At 33.3% G+C, this 13195-nt stretch overlaps 1 protein-coding gene across 6 annotated transcripts in view; it reads left to right on the top strand.

Moving 5' to 3' along the window:
• CBLB (Cbl proto-oncogene B) overlaps positions 1 to 13195 on the top strand; it is a 211730-nt gene that overhangs the window by 112925 nt on the left and 85610 nt on the right. For all 6 annotated transcript variants that reach the window (XR_008297637.1, XM_015069176.3, XM_015069173.3 and 3 more), the window contains exons 6-8: positions 4414 to 4535; positions 7632 to 7769; positions 11085 to 11172. Coding sequence is in view for 5 of the 6 variants with exons in the window: in XM_015069176.3 (XP_014924662.1) it covers positions 4414 to 4535; positions 7632 to 7769; positions 11085 to 11172 (348 nt within the window). In the remaining variant the exon portion in view is untranslated. The remainder of the gene's footprint in view (positions 1 to 4413; positions 4536 to 7631; positions 7770 to 11084; positions 11173 to 13195) is intronic.

The raw sequence follows: 13195 nt of genomic DNA, 5'->3' as shown, positions 1-13195 counted from the left end.
CAAACAGTTTGGTGCAGGAGGCCTACCTTTCAGTCTGTGTTGCCTTTCAACATGCCTTCCTCATTCAGCTTGATTATGTCTAGCTTTTGATTTAAAGGGAGAGATGTGTGACTCTTTTTCTTTCATTTGAACACTTAAAGGCCATTGCAGGCTTATTAATTGGCCTAATTTCAATGTTGCTGTGTCTCAGAGGAGAGAAAGGCCGAGGACAGGGAGAGATGGAGGAATGGCTGGTCAGTTGAGGAGTCAGAACACCCATTTGTGGGCTACATTTGATGTCTTCTATCGATGTGGTTTATGATACCCCTCAAAATTACATCAGTAAGACCAAAAATCACTGATCACAGAGTCACCATAACAAATATAATGACTTAAATATCTGGAATATTTTAAGAATTACCAAAATATGACAGACTTCAAGTGAACAAATGCTTTTGCAAGAATGGTGCCATGATGGACTTGGTCAGTATGGGGTTGCCACAAACCTTCAATCTGAAAACAAAAACCCCACAGAAACACAACACAGTATCTTCGAAGTGCAGTAAAGCAAAGCACAATAAAATGAGGTATGCCTGTATAGGCTATTAGGTTACTTTTTAAAATGATTTTAAGGTACATTTTATAAAAAAGATTGTGCTCCCTGATACTGATCATTTTATAACAGAACCTCTCTTTTCATTAAAGATTTCTGATAATTTTACAATTTTTTTTTATTTAACATGATACAACAAAGACATTTGAAGTAGTAGAAGCTTTGTTTCTTCCCCTCTCTTCCTGAAGGAAGAGAAAAAAGATTATTTTCATACATTAAACCTAACTGTTCATTCTAGGAAGAATGTGTTTTTTGTAGGGAGCCTGGACAGCTTTTTAGTGTGGAAGTTAAATGCTAGAACGCCTCAGTTATATATTAGAGTTATGAGGCCACCTTAATGTTGGTTAAACACTTACCAAACTGCTATTTAATATGTGCACATATTTTCTTATCAGCTGTTTCATTTAAAAGAGTGCAGGTAATCTTAATAGTGTAAATTACGTGTATCTTATTTATGCTCACTGGGATGGGAGAGGAAAAGAATCTTTTTAAATAGAATTACTGTGAAAAGTTTTAGATAACCAAACCAAAAAAATATCTATGGACCAAAAATGTCTAGTCTCCTTTAAAACACATAATTATAGAAGTAGCTAAAGAGCTCTTGCTAACTCCTATATATTTCTGTGACTTTTCACTTCTTTTGGTTTCATTACTCAAATGCTTTAACTAATCATACATGTCCCTTAAAATATTATGAAATACGTTCTATGAATAGGAAAGTAGACATATGAACTTTACTTACCTTTCATTTTTATACAACTTTGAGTAATAGTTTTTTAAGTTATAATTATGCATTCTGTATGAAAAAATATAAGTTTTGTGAGTAGTGTACCTGCATGAACATATATTCTTCTGCAGTGACAATGACGGTGGCTAATTAGTAGTGAATTCTAATATCTGAATTGTCGGGAATGGGATATTTAGCAGAATGGGATCTGAAAGTAGGAAAGGTACATGCTCCAGATTGGGGTTTGATGTAGAGAACTAGCATTAGGGTTTGAAGAACACTATCATCAGCGGGGTCATCAGCGGGGACTAGGAGAATTGGCCAGGAAATGGAAGAAGAAGGGAAGAAAAGAATGTAAAGCCGGATACTAGATACGTTCTTTTCCACTCTTCCCTTATCCTGATATTCTGCCAGCACATGAACAAATGCCGGGAAGTCATTGGAATGATCTTACAGTGGAGGCCTTCCTCATTTCTTCTTTCTTCTGCCTTTAATCTTCTCTTTCTCCTTTCCAGGAAGTTCAGAGATTCTGGGGTTGGCAGGTACTAAAGTCCTGGAACAGAAATAGATGGATTTTGCTTCTCTCTACTCTCTCCCCAGGGCTGCTGCCCCACTTCTTCCATTTCCCCACTACTAGAGGAGATTGGGTTGCTGAGAAATGGGGCAATAAATTTGAGGGGTGGTGGGATAAGGATTGTGTGATTTGAAGGAATATATTCGTGACTATGGAATATATAGCAGCAATGGAATAGGGAACAAAAGAAGAGAAGGAAAGTCATCCATTATAGCAAGAAGAGAGTGAGTCTGGACAGACCAATCCAGGCCCCTCTTCCAATATAAGTTGTAAGTCATTAGACAGCTATTCTTGAAAATAGTAGCATTTTGGAAGAATGGAGGGAATAGCTTCCTTAATTCAATTAATTTCTGTAATCATTTAAGAATCTGTACATTTTGTGTTGGTGGGTGTGAAAACATTTCCTTTAATCTAAAAACAAATTATAAAAATAATTCTTTGTCTCCAAAGCATTTTATCTTGCCTTCATTAAGCCATTAGTTGGCAAAATACTTAAGAAAACAAAACAAGTATACAAACAAACGTAACTACCATGTGTTCTGACTGTGGATTGCATTCACAAGAAAAACAGTACACAGACTCTTTCTATTATAAAAATGTTTTTGTAGTTAGAAGCTGGCCCTGTGGATTTGTACTAAGAAATGGTTGCTTAATACTGTAGCTGTTGACTGAAAACTCCCAATTTCAGTTTTTTTCCACCTGTATTCTGATCTGTGCATTGGCTCTCCATAAAGTTCATATCTTTTTAACAACTCTTCCATTAATTTTTGTAGACTTTAATGGAAGTGTCCCAAATATTTTATATTCTTTCCATCCTTGCCCTTTGTAGGTGCGAAGTAGAACAAAACAAAACCCAGTGCCTATACTAGCAGTTATTTCTGTTTTTAAAAACATAGGGTGATAATCTTCCAAATATTATTTATGCAATTTTTAGTCATGACTTTGGAAGAAAATTAGAAACATGTTTTGGTTTTTTCCAAGTACGTAGAAACTCTGATAATAGTGTTCTCCAGAGCTCCTTTTTGCCCAATTAGATATTTTAGTGTGATAGGGAAATACCCTGAAGATTTTTCTTGTTATGTCAGAAAAGGTTAAAAAATTTTTCATTACTAAATAATTCTTTCCTTTGTTATCCTCATCTCAAAGATACAATCCTTGAAGAATTCCACCTTGTGAATCTGAAACTTGCTTAACAATCATTGGGAGCAAGTCTCAAAACAAACAAAAGCCAGGAGCCCTCTACCAATTTCAACCACTTTCACTTGGCAACACAAAATACCTTTTTTTTTCTTTTATGTAGAAGATATGAGTTAATAATCTGGCACATCAGCTAGAGTATGCTGCCAAGTCCTTGGAATAAATGTAGCTTCAGCCTTAAAAATGTGGCAGAGATGATTCACTCACACCCTCAAGCAAAACTGTCTATCACTGACTGCCTTTTTTCTCTTGCCATGGTAACTGGAGGGATAGCTAATCACATGAAAGAATGGTACAAATTCTGTGTGTGTGCATTTGTGTGTTTCTGTGAAAGATTTTTAATTTCCTGACTGCTAAATCATAAATAAACCTTTTGTAACTGTGCAAGAATTAGGCAAATGTGAGCATGAGCACCAGTCTCTTACCATGGAAAGAATGGTAGGTTGGGAGTCAGGGCCTTTCAGACAAGTCACTAGCTAGAGGAACTTTTCAACAACAGTTACGCCTTCCTGGTCACTATGTTCTGATCCTACGTCCATTATAGTATCCCCTTGGTGAACAAGACCTGCATGTTCCTTACTCTTATGTAGCTTGTGGTTAATATGTAACCTTTGCCAAATCACTTACATTCCATGGTATGGCTTCTTGTTCTATAAAATTAGATACCTTAAAGGTACAGTAGTGAACAAAACAGACACAAAGGGAGATAAGGAATGTGATGAGAGTTAACAGTTTTAAGTAGAGTGGTCTGAGAAGGCTTCATTGAGGTAACATTGGAGAAGAATCACTTATGTATTTGGAGAAAGAATTCTGGTAAAGGAATCAGCAAATGCTAAACCTCTGAGGAAGAAGAGTATTTTTGTGTTCACACCAGCTACAAAGAAGCCCGGGTGCCTGGAGAAGAGCCAGAAAGTGGGAGAGTCATGACAGATAGGCACAGAAAGGGAGCTGGACATCAACCCTGTGAAGCTCTTCTAGACCATTTATAAGGACTTTGCTTTTACTCAAAGTTAGAGGGTTTTAAACAGGAGAGTGATGTGTGTTAGGTTCCAAAGTGATCACAAATGCTGTATTGGGAATAGAATTTGTAAAGAAATTGTGTGTTTTTTTCTTTTTTGCTCTCTGTATTCCGTCCTACTTTCTGCCTAATATTTCTCCAAAATAGAAGAAGGTATTACATGTTTGCTGTTAGGCATTGAAGGTTGACCTAAGCCACATGAACTCATCCAGGAGATTTCAGTAACTATATTAAATGATGGGTTGGCATATAATTGATAATTGATATCATCTAGATAATATCTTTTCATTTATTCATATTTTTAGCCTTGGGGCTCTATTTTACGGAATTGGAATTTCTTAGCTGTAACACATCCAGGTTACATGGCATTTCTCACATATGATGAAGTTAAAGCACGACTACAGAAATACAGCACCAAACCCGGAAGGTAAGACTCTTTAACAGTAATATTATGAGGTATATCTAATGATGAAGAGTTCTCTCTGGGTCATTCTTAGGCAAATCAGTAACACCCAGGTGAGTGGAGGGAGGGAAGGAAATGCTAACAGAGCTCCTAGTACTTCTTAATTGTGTCCTTTAAACTGATTTTGTTGTGCTGGTACTGAAACTGTGTTCATAAAGTAAAAGAGGATGTGATACCATGTAATTTGATAAACTTAAAATTTCATTAAGTCTCAGAGCTCTGATTTTTCAAATTAGAGTAGGGTATTAGCATATTGTCTGTTTTCATGACACCTGTGTTTGTGTATAAAATTGTATGTGTATATTTGAATACTTAAATATTGTGCTAAACACAAAGTAAGTCAATTTCATGTTCATTATTTTAAAGTGTTTTTCACGATATTTAATTTGGTTAAATGATAAATACATAATGATATGTAAATACATATAAACAAATATACGTCTATATATACATTTACCTATACATACATGATAAACGCATGTAAACATATATAAGCCCATTGTTACAATCCAACCAATTTCATGTCCGTAAGAATTTCTTCCAGAATACCTTATGCTTCTTTATAGCTTCAGAATTTATGTTTTATTTTCCAGATGATGAAACTGGGTAAAACTCACAGAGATTGGCTGTTTTTGTCAGTCCCTGTGGCTTTGGCTGAGAAATCATACTTTATTAATGTCAATCTGGGATCAAAAAGTCTGTCTCCTGGTTTGTGCATTTTCCCCACGTCCCACTTAGAAATGTGTTAGGTACCTAGTAGGCATTTGTACTATGGCAAGCAGTGAGCTGGGTGTGGCAGCAATGAGAGTGGAGACCTGTCCTCACACTCACATTTTAGTAGGAGATGCCATTCCAACATCCATGAGTATACTGATTTCCATATTGGAGTCATTTCATTGTAGGAATGAATTTCTTTGTTTTTTTTTAAGGCTGCATTTTTCTTCTAATACCATTTTTATTTGATTTGTAATGCAAATGGTGTTTGTTCTTTAACAAACTAGTTTATAGTACAAGCCAGTGCTGTTGATTCCTTTTTCTCTGCCATAATGAAAATCTCCATCTTTTTTATATTTTCAAACATTTATATGTATATAAAAAGAAGGCAGGGGGTACAGAAAACAGTTTAGTTCCTGTGCAAGTCTTCTGTGTAGACTAAGGGGAGTTGGTTCTCATTGAGATTTTGATGGTGGCTTAAATGACTCATTCTGCTTGGGTCAAGGATCTCTCATAGCCAGATTTTTCCATAACTTCTACTCCATAGATTGGCATCAAAGTATCTTCTTGTTCTTGGAGTATGATTTGAAAGATGGGCTATGTTTAGAATTACACAATCATACAAATTTAACACAGAAGTTATTTGGGAAATTAAGAAACCGAGTCCCTTTTGTGTTCTCTTGTTCAAGATCACAGAGATAAATAATGTTGGGAGAGAACATTGTTGGGAGCAAAAGCCAGGCCTCATCACTATTGGAATAGTTCTCTTAATAAAAGGACAGTGCCCTCCGAAAGGATGTCTTCCTTTCCTTCCCAGCTTGCCCTGTAACAATTTATTCTGCTAAGTTTTAGGCAAAGATGAAATGGTCAGTCTGTGGTAAATTGTTATGTGTAAAGTGGGATGTGGTATTTAAAATGTAAAGTTTAGGAAAACTCAGTGAACAAATAATTTTGATAAGTACTTGTTTTGTGGAATACCTGCTAAACTGTTACTTCCTCTTGGAAAGTATTTCTTCTCCTTGGCTTCATGGTAGAGAAAATAGTGGGGCCTATTCCAAGGACATTTGAGTCTCTCTCGTTTTGCTTTTTTGGGGATCCAGCTGACAACCATAAATCTGTGTGCAATTATTTTGACTATGATTCTGATTAAGGATTCCATTAATTGGCAGGATGATATTCTATTTTCAGGCTCTCTAGGAGAATATGTTTTTGGACTTTCTTGAAGAGTCCTTTCCAAAGGATCTAAAACGAGTATGAAGTTCTTCGTATCTAAAAACCACAACTTCTTCCTTTCTTTAAGAACCCAGTTTTCTTTGAAAATGAAACTACATTGCAGTGCTAAAGATACAAGTTAATTAGATTCAATAGCTGTTATATATGTTAAGTATCCTGTACAGTTATTTTTATAGCACTTGGTTCATCAGTAACTAATGTTTATTAGGAGAGAGGAATTTGTCACATGCGTACAGCAATCACGGTACTCAAATATAGCAGATTGTTTACCTACTTTTGAGCTACTTAAGGGGTTATAAAATCCACATACAGTTTTCATGGTGGCAAGATTGAGTGCAGTACACTTAAACATAAATGAGCTAAAATGAAATAAGTAGATAGCTATGTTAATAAATAAATGACAATGAATTCAAAACCAAGTCAGTGTCTCTTTGTCATCAATTTGATTTATATTTTTGAACTATTTTGCCTTTCTGTTGCAAGACATTGAACTGGACAGGGTTAGATGGCAGCCGTGAACTTAATCTAGTTTGCCGTCTCATTAATATAGTTGGGCTCTTTTGATCTTTCATTTAAGGGTGAATGACTGAAATGCTTGAAAGAAAAGTTATTATTTATAAACAAGTCATTAACAACAAAATATGGATAGTTTTAAAGTTTCAAAGTAATATATTGAATTACACAGTATAAACTGACTCAATTTCTGTCTGAGGTGACAAATTAAATTGTTACTTCTTTATTTTTTACTTTTCCAAAAATGATTCAGGTCCTAGCTGTTTCATGCCGTCAACTGTTTCATATAGAGAATCTGCTGATGGGGATGGCAGTAGAACCTTTGATACTCAAGTACATCAACTTCAGTTCTTTTGTCCTATAGCCCTGGGGGTATTTAAATGGAATTATTATCAGAGCTTCTTATACAGTTCAATGAAGGGAGTTTTACAGATCAATGAATGGAGAAGGACAGCTTCTTAAAATAAGAAGATAGAAACTTATTTCAGCTTTTCTAAATTATTCTGTTTATTCTTTGACTTTAAAAAAAATCTAAGAGATTGTTTAGTAGTTAGCATACATTCTGAATGTGACTAAACATCATTTTCTCATGTTTTACAGCTACATTTTCCGGTTAAGCTGCACTAGATTGGGACAGTGGGCCATTGGCTATGTGACAGGGGATGGCAATATCTTACAGACCATACCGCATAACAAGCCCTTATTTCAAGCACTGATTGACGGCAGCAGGGAAGGATTGTGAGTATGAGAAATGGGAGTCAGGGTGCTTACTATTCCCCAATTTGAAAGATAGACACTGCTTTGCAATGGAGAGAAAAGATTGTCTGATGATCTGGCTGTTTTGTTTTGTGTTATTTTTTTTTTTCAAGATTAAGGAATGGGTGCTCCTTACTTTTTATTGTTCATCTCTTAAAATAGCCATTTTAGGTAACCGATTTGAATTAAACTATATTTTATAGGCAATAAATTCCTACATCAAATTAGAACATGAGTTTGTATTTCTCACAGGGAAAAAAAAAGCACTTAACAGTAGTTTAGAATAGATGAAAAAAACTTATAAGAAGATAATTCTTTAAAATAACTAACTTCTGTTGCTTCATGTAACCCTCAAATTGCTAGTTTTACTTTTTGACCATTAGTAACAGATTTTCTATTTCTTCTTCTTACGCTTTTCTCACTCCTTCCTTTCCTTTTGTCTTTGTGGCTGTCTTCTGATATTAAATCCTTGCTCCAGAATTATGTTGGTAGCTGAATTCAGTTTATCTTAAGCTATTATTTTTTTAAATTTAAAAATAAGTTTTCCTTTTTTTTTTTTTTTTTTTTTTTTAGAGTAAGAATATCTTTTTTCCTCTACAAAGTGTAGATAATCTGATAGGTGCCTTCATAGTAAATACCTCTCTTTCATTTTAGTCATTGTAGTCTATGTGCCATTCCCTTCATGCTTTTGTTTTATTTTCTATTTTGTTCTATTGTCACATCATTATGCTCACTTTTCTTGCCCTTTGCCTTTGCTAAGTAACTTACAGACAGATATTCCCTTATTTGCTATAGCACAGATTGTGATAGAAACCTAGCAGGAGAAAGTCCACCAGAGTTAGCAAAGAGCAAATAATTTAAGTTACACCTTTTCTAAAATAATTGCAAAAGAGAAAAAGTGGTGGAATATATGTGAAGAAAAAAAATGCATTTTTTTTTATAAGTTATGAACTTTCAAGAAATAGTTACATGAGAATTGTAGGGCAAACTGGTACCAAGTGTGTGTTTCTATTTTTTTTAATTATCATAAATTTTATAGCTTTTGATTCACTGATAACAGGATTTTGTTTTTAAGAAAATGTGCTGTAAAGTTTTACTTTATAAATAGAGGTTACGAGTGGGCAAATGTGTAAAGTTGGTAATTTTGATACAGCTTATTTATATTGTTTACAATACCTTCTATCTGGTTTTTAAAAGCCAATAAAAAATAACAAGTTATATTGTAATCAGTGTTTAGCCTCTGAGCTCATATGCAAATCAGCTGTTAATATTTACGCACACACACACACACACACACACACACACACACACACACACACACCCTTCAGAGGCATTTAGTTAGTTGAATTTGAACTTTAGTGATAGATTACATTAAAATAGGTCAGATTAACATTTTAATCTTACTTAAAAAATAGATTAGATTTTTAGATTACATTAAAATAGATATTATTATGTTCGGTATTTTTTTTTTCCCTAAGATGAGTAAAACACAGGATATTATCTGGTCCAGCTATTATCAAGGTCAGCTGTCTTTTCCTTATAGTTAACCCAGTATAGTGTGACATAGGTAATAAAGAAGTTCACTTTGATAACCAGCCAAGATTCTTTATTCCTTTTTTGCCATTGAGAGGGTCTCATCAGTACACCCTCATTTACTGAGGACAGTAATCACTGCAATTCAGCCCCTTACACGTTAAATAGAACTTTTAACCTTTCCTCTAGCAACCTTATTGTTATTTTTATAATCTTTCAGTTTTGAATTCGTCATAGAATTTATATGTGTTTTTAAAGTGTGATGATGATAAGCAAAATGTTATGTCATAATTGTTAAATCTGGCCCCATTTTAGGATATAAAAAGAAAGCTACTTACCAACTTTTGCTTAGTGCTCTTCATTTAATAATTGTAGAATTTTAATCCACCCCTGTGATAACACTCTAAATATGTCATTACAAATGTAGTCAACTCCTTTTTCTAAATTGTAAAAAAAAAAAAATTATCTCACTGATCTGTTCCTTACTGTATGAGAATTATCTGTCATCTAAGTTCAATTATTTTTCTGGTTTTCCTGGGTGAATTTTAACACTTACGAACATATTTATAGACTAAGGATAAATACTTTTTGTTACTTCACAGAAAAGATTTAGTATAGTTTTGCTCCTTAAAGTATTGACCACGGTATATTACATTCTTAATTTTTCATTGCAGCTAGTTAGAATAGCTCCTAAACAAAATTAACTATACCTTAATCAGTCAGCATAATCCAGCAGTAATGTTACCATTTTTTAAAATCTAAAATAGATATTTACCAACACAATTTCATTTTTGAATGAATGAATGAATAAAGACTTATAGCACAAAAAGATGGCATAATTACTACAATTTTTAGTTCTAATTTTAATCCTCTGTAATAGTAGAACCTCGGGGCACCTGGGTGACTCACTGGGTTAAGTGTCTGACTGGAATTTGGCTCAGGTCATGATCTCATGGTTCATGGGATCGAGCCCCAGGTCGGGCTCTGTACTGACAGTGTAGAGCCTGCTTGGGATTCTCTTTCTCCCTGTTTCTCTGCCCCTCCCCTGGGTGCACACATGTTCTTTCTGAAAAAATAAATAAATAAAATTAATAATGGAGCCTCATATTTATAAGTGATTCTGTGTTTGTAGCTTGAAGTAAATGAAACATAATTGTAGCATTTTGTAATATCTTTAGATGTGTGTGTGTACATGTGAGTGTGTTGGTGTGTGGCTGTAGACTTGTATGTGTGTAATAATTTAAATGGAAACACAGAGGATGAGAAACTGGAAAAACAGGAATATCAAAGCGGTATTTGCATAACTCTTGTAGGAAACCTGTGGGTTTTAATTCCATTTTTCCCTCAAGTTACTAAGCATGGTGTAAAACGATGCAGTTCACATTAACTGTGCTTCACATGAAAAGACACAATCGTTGCAAATAGGTGTACATTCCGAGTATTTTGGAATAGACCATGAGTGACCAGAAAAAATAAATTTTTAACTTACCTAAAAGACATACAGTAAAAAGTATTTAACTGAAAATGGTTGCTTAGTGGCTGAGTCCATGTTCATCCTGTATTTCTGATATGAAAATGATTTCTAGTTTTTAAATGTTCTAAAAGTAACTTGTAATATTATGCAAACAATAACAAAGCTTCTTGATATAAGTTACAAAAAGGAAACTTCAACATGTGGGTTTGAATATAGAAGAATCTGATTAAATCGTCTTAAATGCAATTAAAAATTGTGTATTTATAATAAAGTTTCTGTTTATAATTTAGCTATCTTTATCCTGATGGGAGGAGCTATAATCCTGATTTAACTGGATTGTGTGAACCTACACCCCATGATCATATAAAAGTTACCCAGGTAAGGACAGTTTCTGGTAATGCATTTATAATTATGTATCTAATATTTTTGAAATAAAAAGCATCCTCTTTTACTGTAGCTAAAATTTTGTACCGGCATTTCATTTAAAAGATACTTACAGGAATTCTAAGAGTATTTGAAAAAGATACTTTCTCCATTTTTTGGATAAAAACGTCTGCTGTTAATATTCTTACTTCCAATATAATATTGGCATTTATGCAGAGACATAGATAAACCCATAGATAGGCAGATACATATGAGGAGAGAGTTACAGATTGAGAAAACTCCAAAGAAGATTGGAATAATAATATGCATTAGCTTTTAGAGTCAAGTGTGTAATTGAAGTTTATTGAAGGTCTTAATTATATTCTTATAAATCCATTGTTGGCGACCCCATAAATTGAATGGGAGTGTAGCTTGGTTATAAAGCCTTTCTTGAGGGTGATATTCAGTAATTAATCAAAATCTAAACAAAACCATTTTTGACTCTTGATTCTGTATATACCACTCACATATACACAGAAACATCTGTACATCGGCATTTTCACTTTAGCAATTTTCCTAAAAATGAAAAATTATAAATACCAAGCTATTTAATCATAGGTTAAGTAAAGCATAGTATATTCATACTGCATTATACTGAAGTCATTACCAAGAAGAAGGTAGCTCTATATACTCACATGGGAACTTCGGCATCTTTATTATATAAAAAAAGTGCCATTACTGTAAAGTTCAATTATATAACATTTCATTTGTAAAGTAACATTACATAAGTTCAATTTCTGGAAAGAAAGAAATTACCATATATGAACATATGAACATACTTTTTAAAAATAAAAATTAAAAACTACCAAACTGGTAACATTACTTAACTGAGGAAGTAAGAAGTTTTAGGGAATTAGGAAGAAGATTGAAGAGAGAAAATGAGTATTTTATTTTATGTTAATCTAGTTTTAAAATACTTTATAATTTAGATATTTTGTGCTTTGTATAATAATAAAAATCAGAAATTAAAGATTTTGGGAAGACAAGAGATAATTTTTTATTTTCTAATTGTCTAGATTTAGTCCCAGTGGTCTTGGTATTATTATGTGAAACACATTTGTTGACATATGTACAGTTGATGGGCAGTTTTTGAAATTTAATATATAATTGACATTATTTTGATTAGGTAAATGATTCTATATGTTCTAACACATGTATGTGAAAGCACACTTGCAAAAATAGTTCCACTTTTTAAAGCCACTGTTTAAAACTATATATATTCAGGAGTAGTATCATCCCATTAAATTATTCATAAATATTTGAATAAGTTACCCCTTAGGTTGCATTGAGTTCTGCATCTGTGATTTTAGCTTATTGTAATTTTTTAAATAATTATAAAGTGGTCCTTTGGGTGTCATAACAATTTAAATACTTACCTATTACTTTAGAGACTTCAGGGACTTAAAATTTATTTATTTATATATTTTAAAAGTTTTGTTTAAGTAACCTCTACCTACATCAAATATAGGGCTTGGATTCACAACCCGCGATCAAAAGTCAGACACCCCAACTTATAATTTAATTTTAATTGCTTTCATATTTATTTAGTTTTTATCTTGATCCATTGTCATCTTTTTTATTTCTGTAAAAATTATACAAACATACATACTTCATGGTAGACACAACTTATATATGAATGTGCATGCATGCATGTGTGTGTATCTTTGTATGTAGATGTATATGTATTTTTCTCACCAGGATGATAAGATCTTTTAGTATGCTACAGGCTAAATATTGTCATTTATTTATCCTGCCCAGGGCCAGGTTCCTAATAGACACTTATTGACTAAAACACTGCCCTTTTTAAATGAATTTTAATTACTTTTCTTTGTATCCCTTTTAACACCTTTTGTTTTCATATTTTCTTTATACTTACTGATACATTTGTGTCTTCTTTGTGACTTAGAGCTTTTCAATATTTAGACACCAAGAATTTTACTATGCCAAAATGTTCAAAACTAGTTAATCAAGAGAATAG

This window comes from Acinonyx jubatus, chromosome C2, assembly GCF_027475565.1.
Source record: "Acinonyx jubatus isolate Ajub_Pintada_27869175 chromosome C2, VMU_Ajub_asm_v1.0, whole genome shotgun sequence".
In the NCBI taxonomy this organism is placed as follows: Eukaryota; Metazoa; Chordata; class Mammalia; order Carnivora; family Felidae; genus Acinonyx; species Acinonyx jubatus.
Note: the sequence above shows the minus strand (reverse complement) of the source record. Positions and strands in the feature narration are given on the sequence as shown.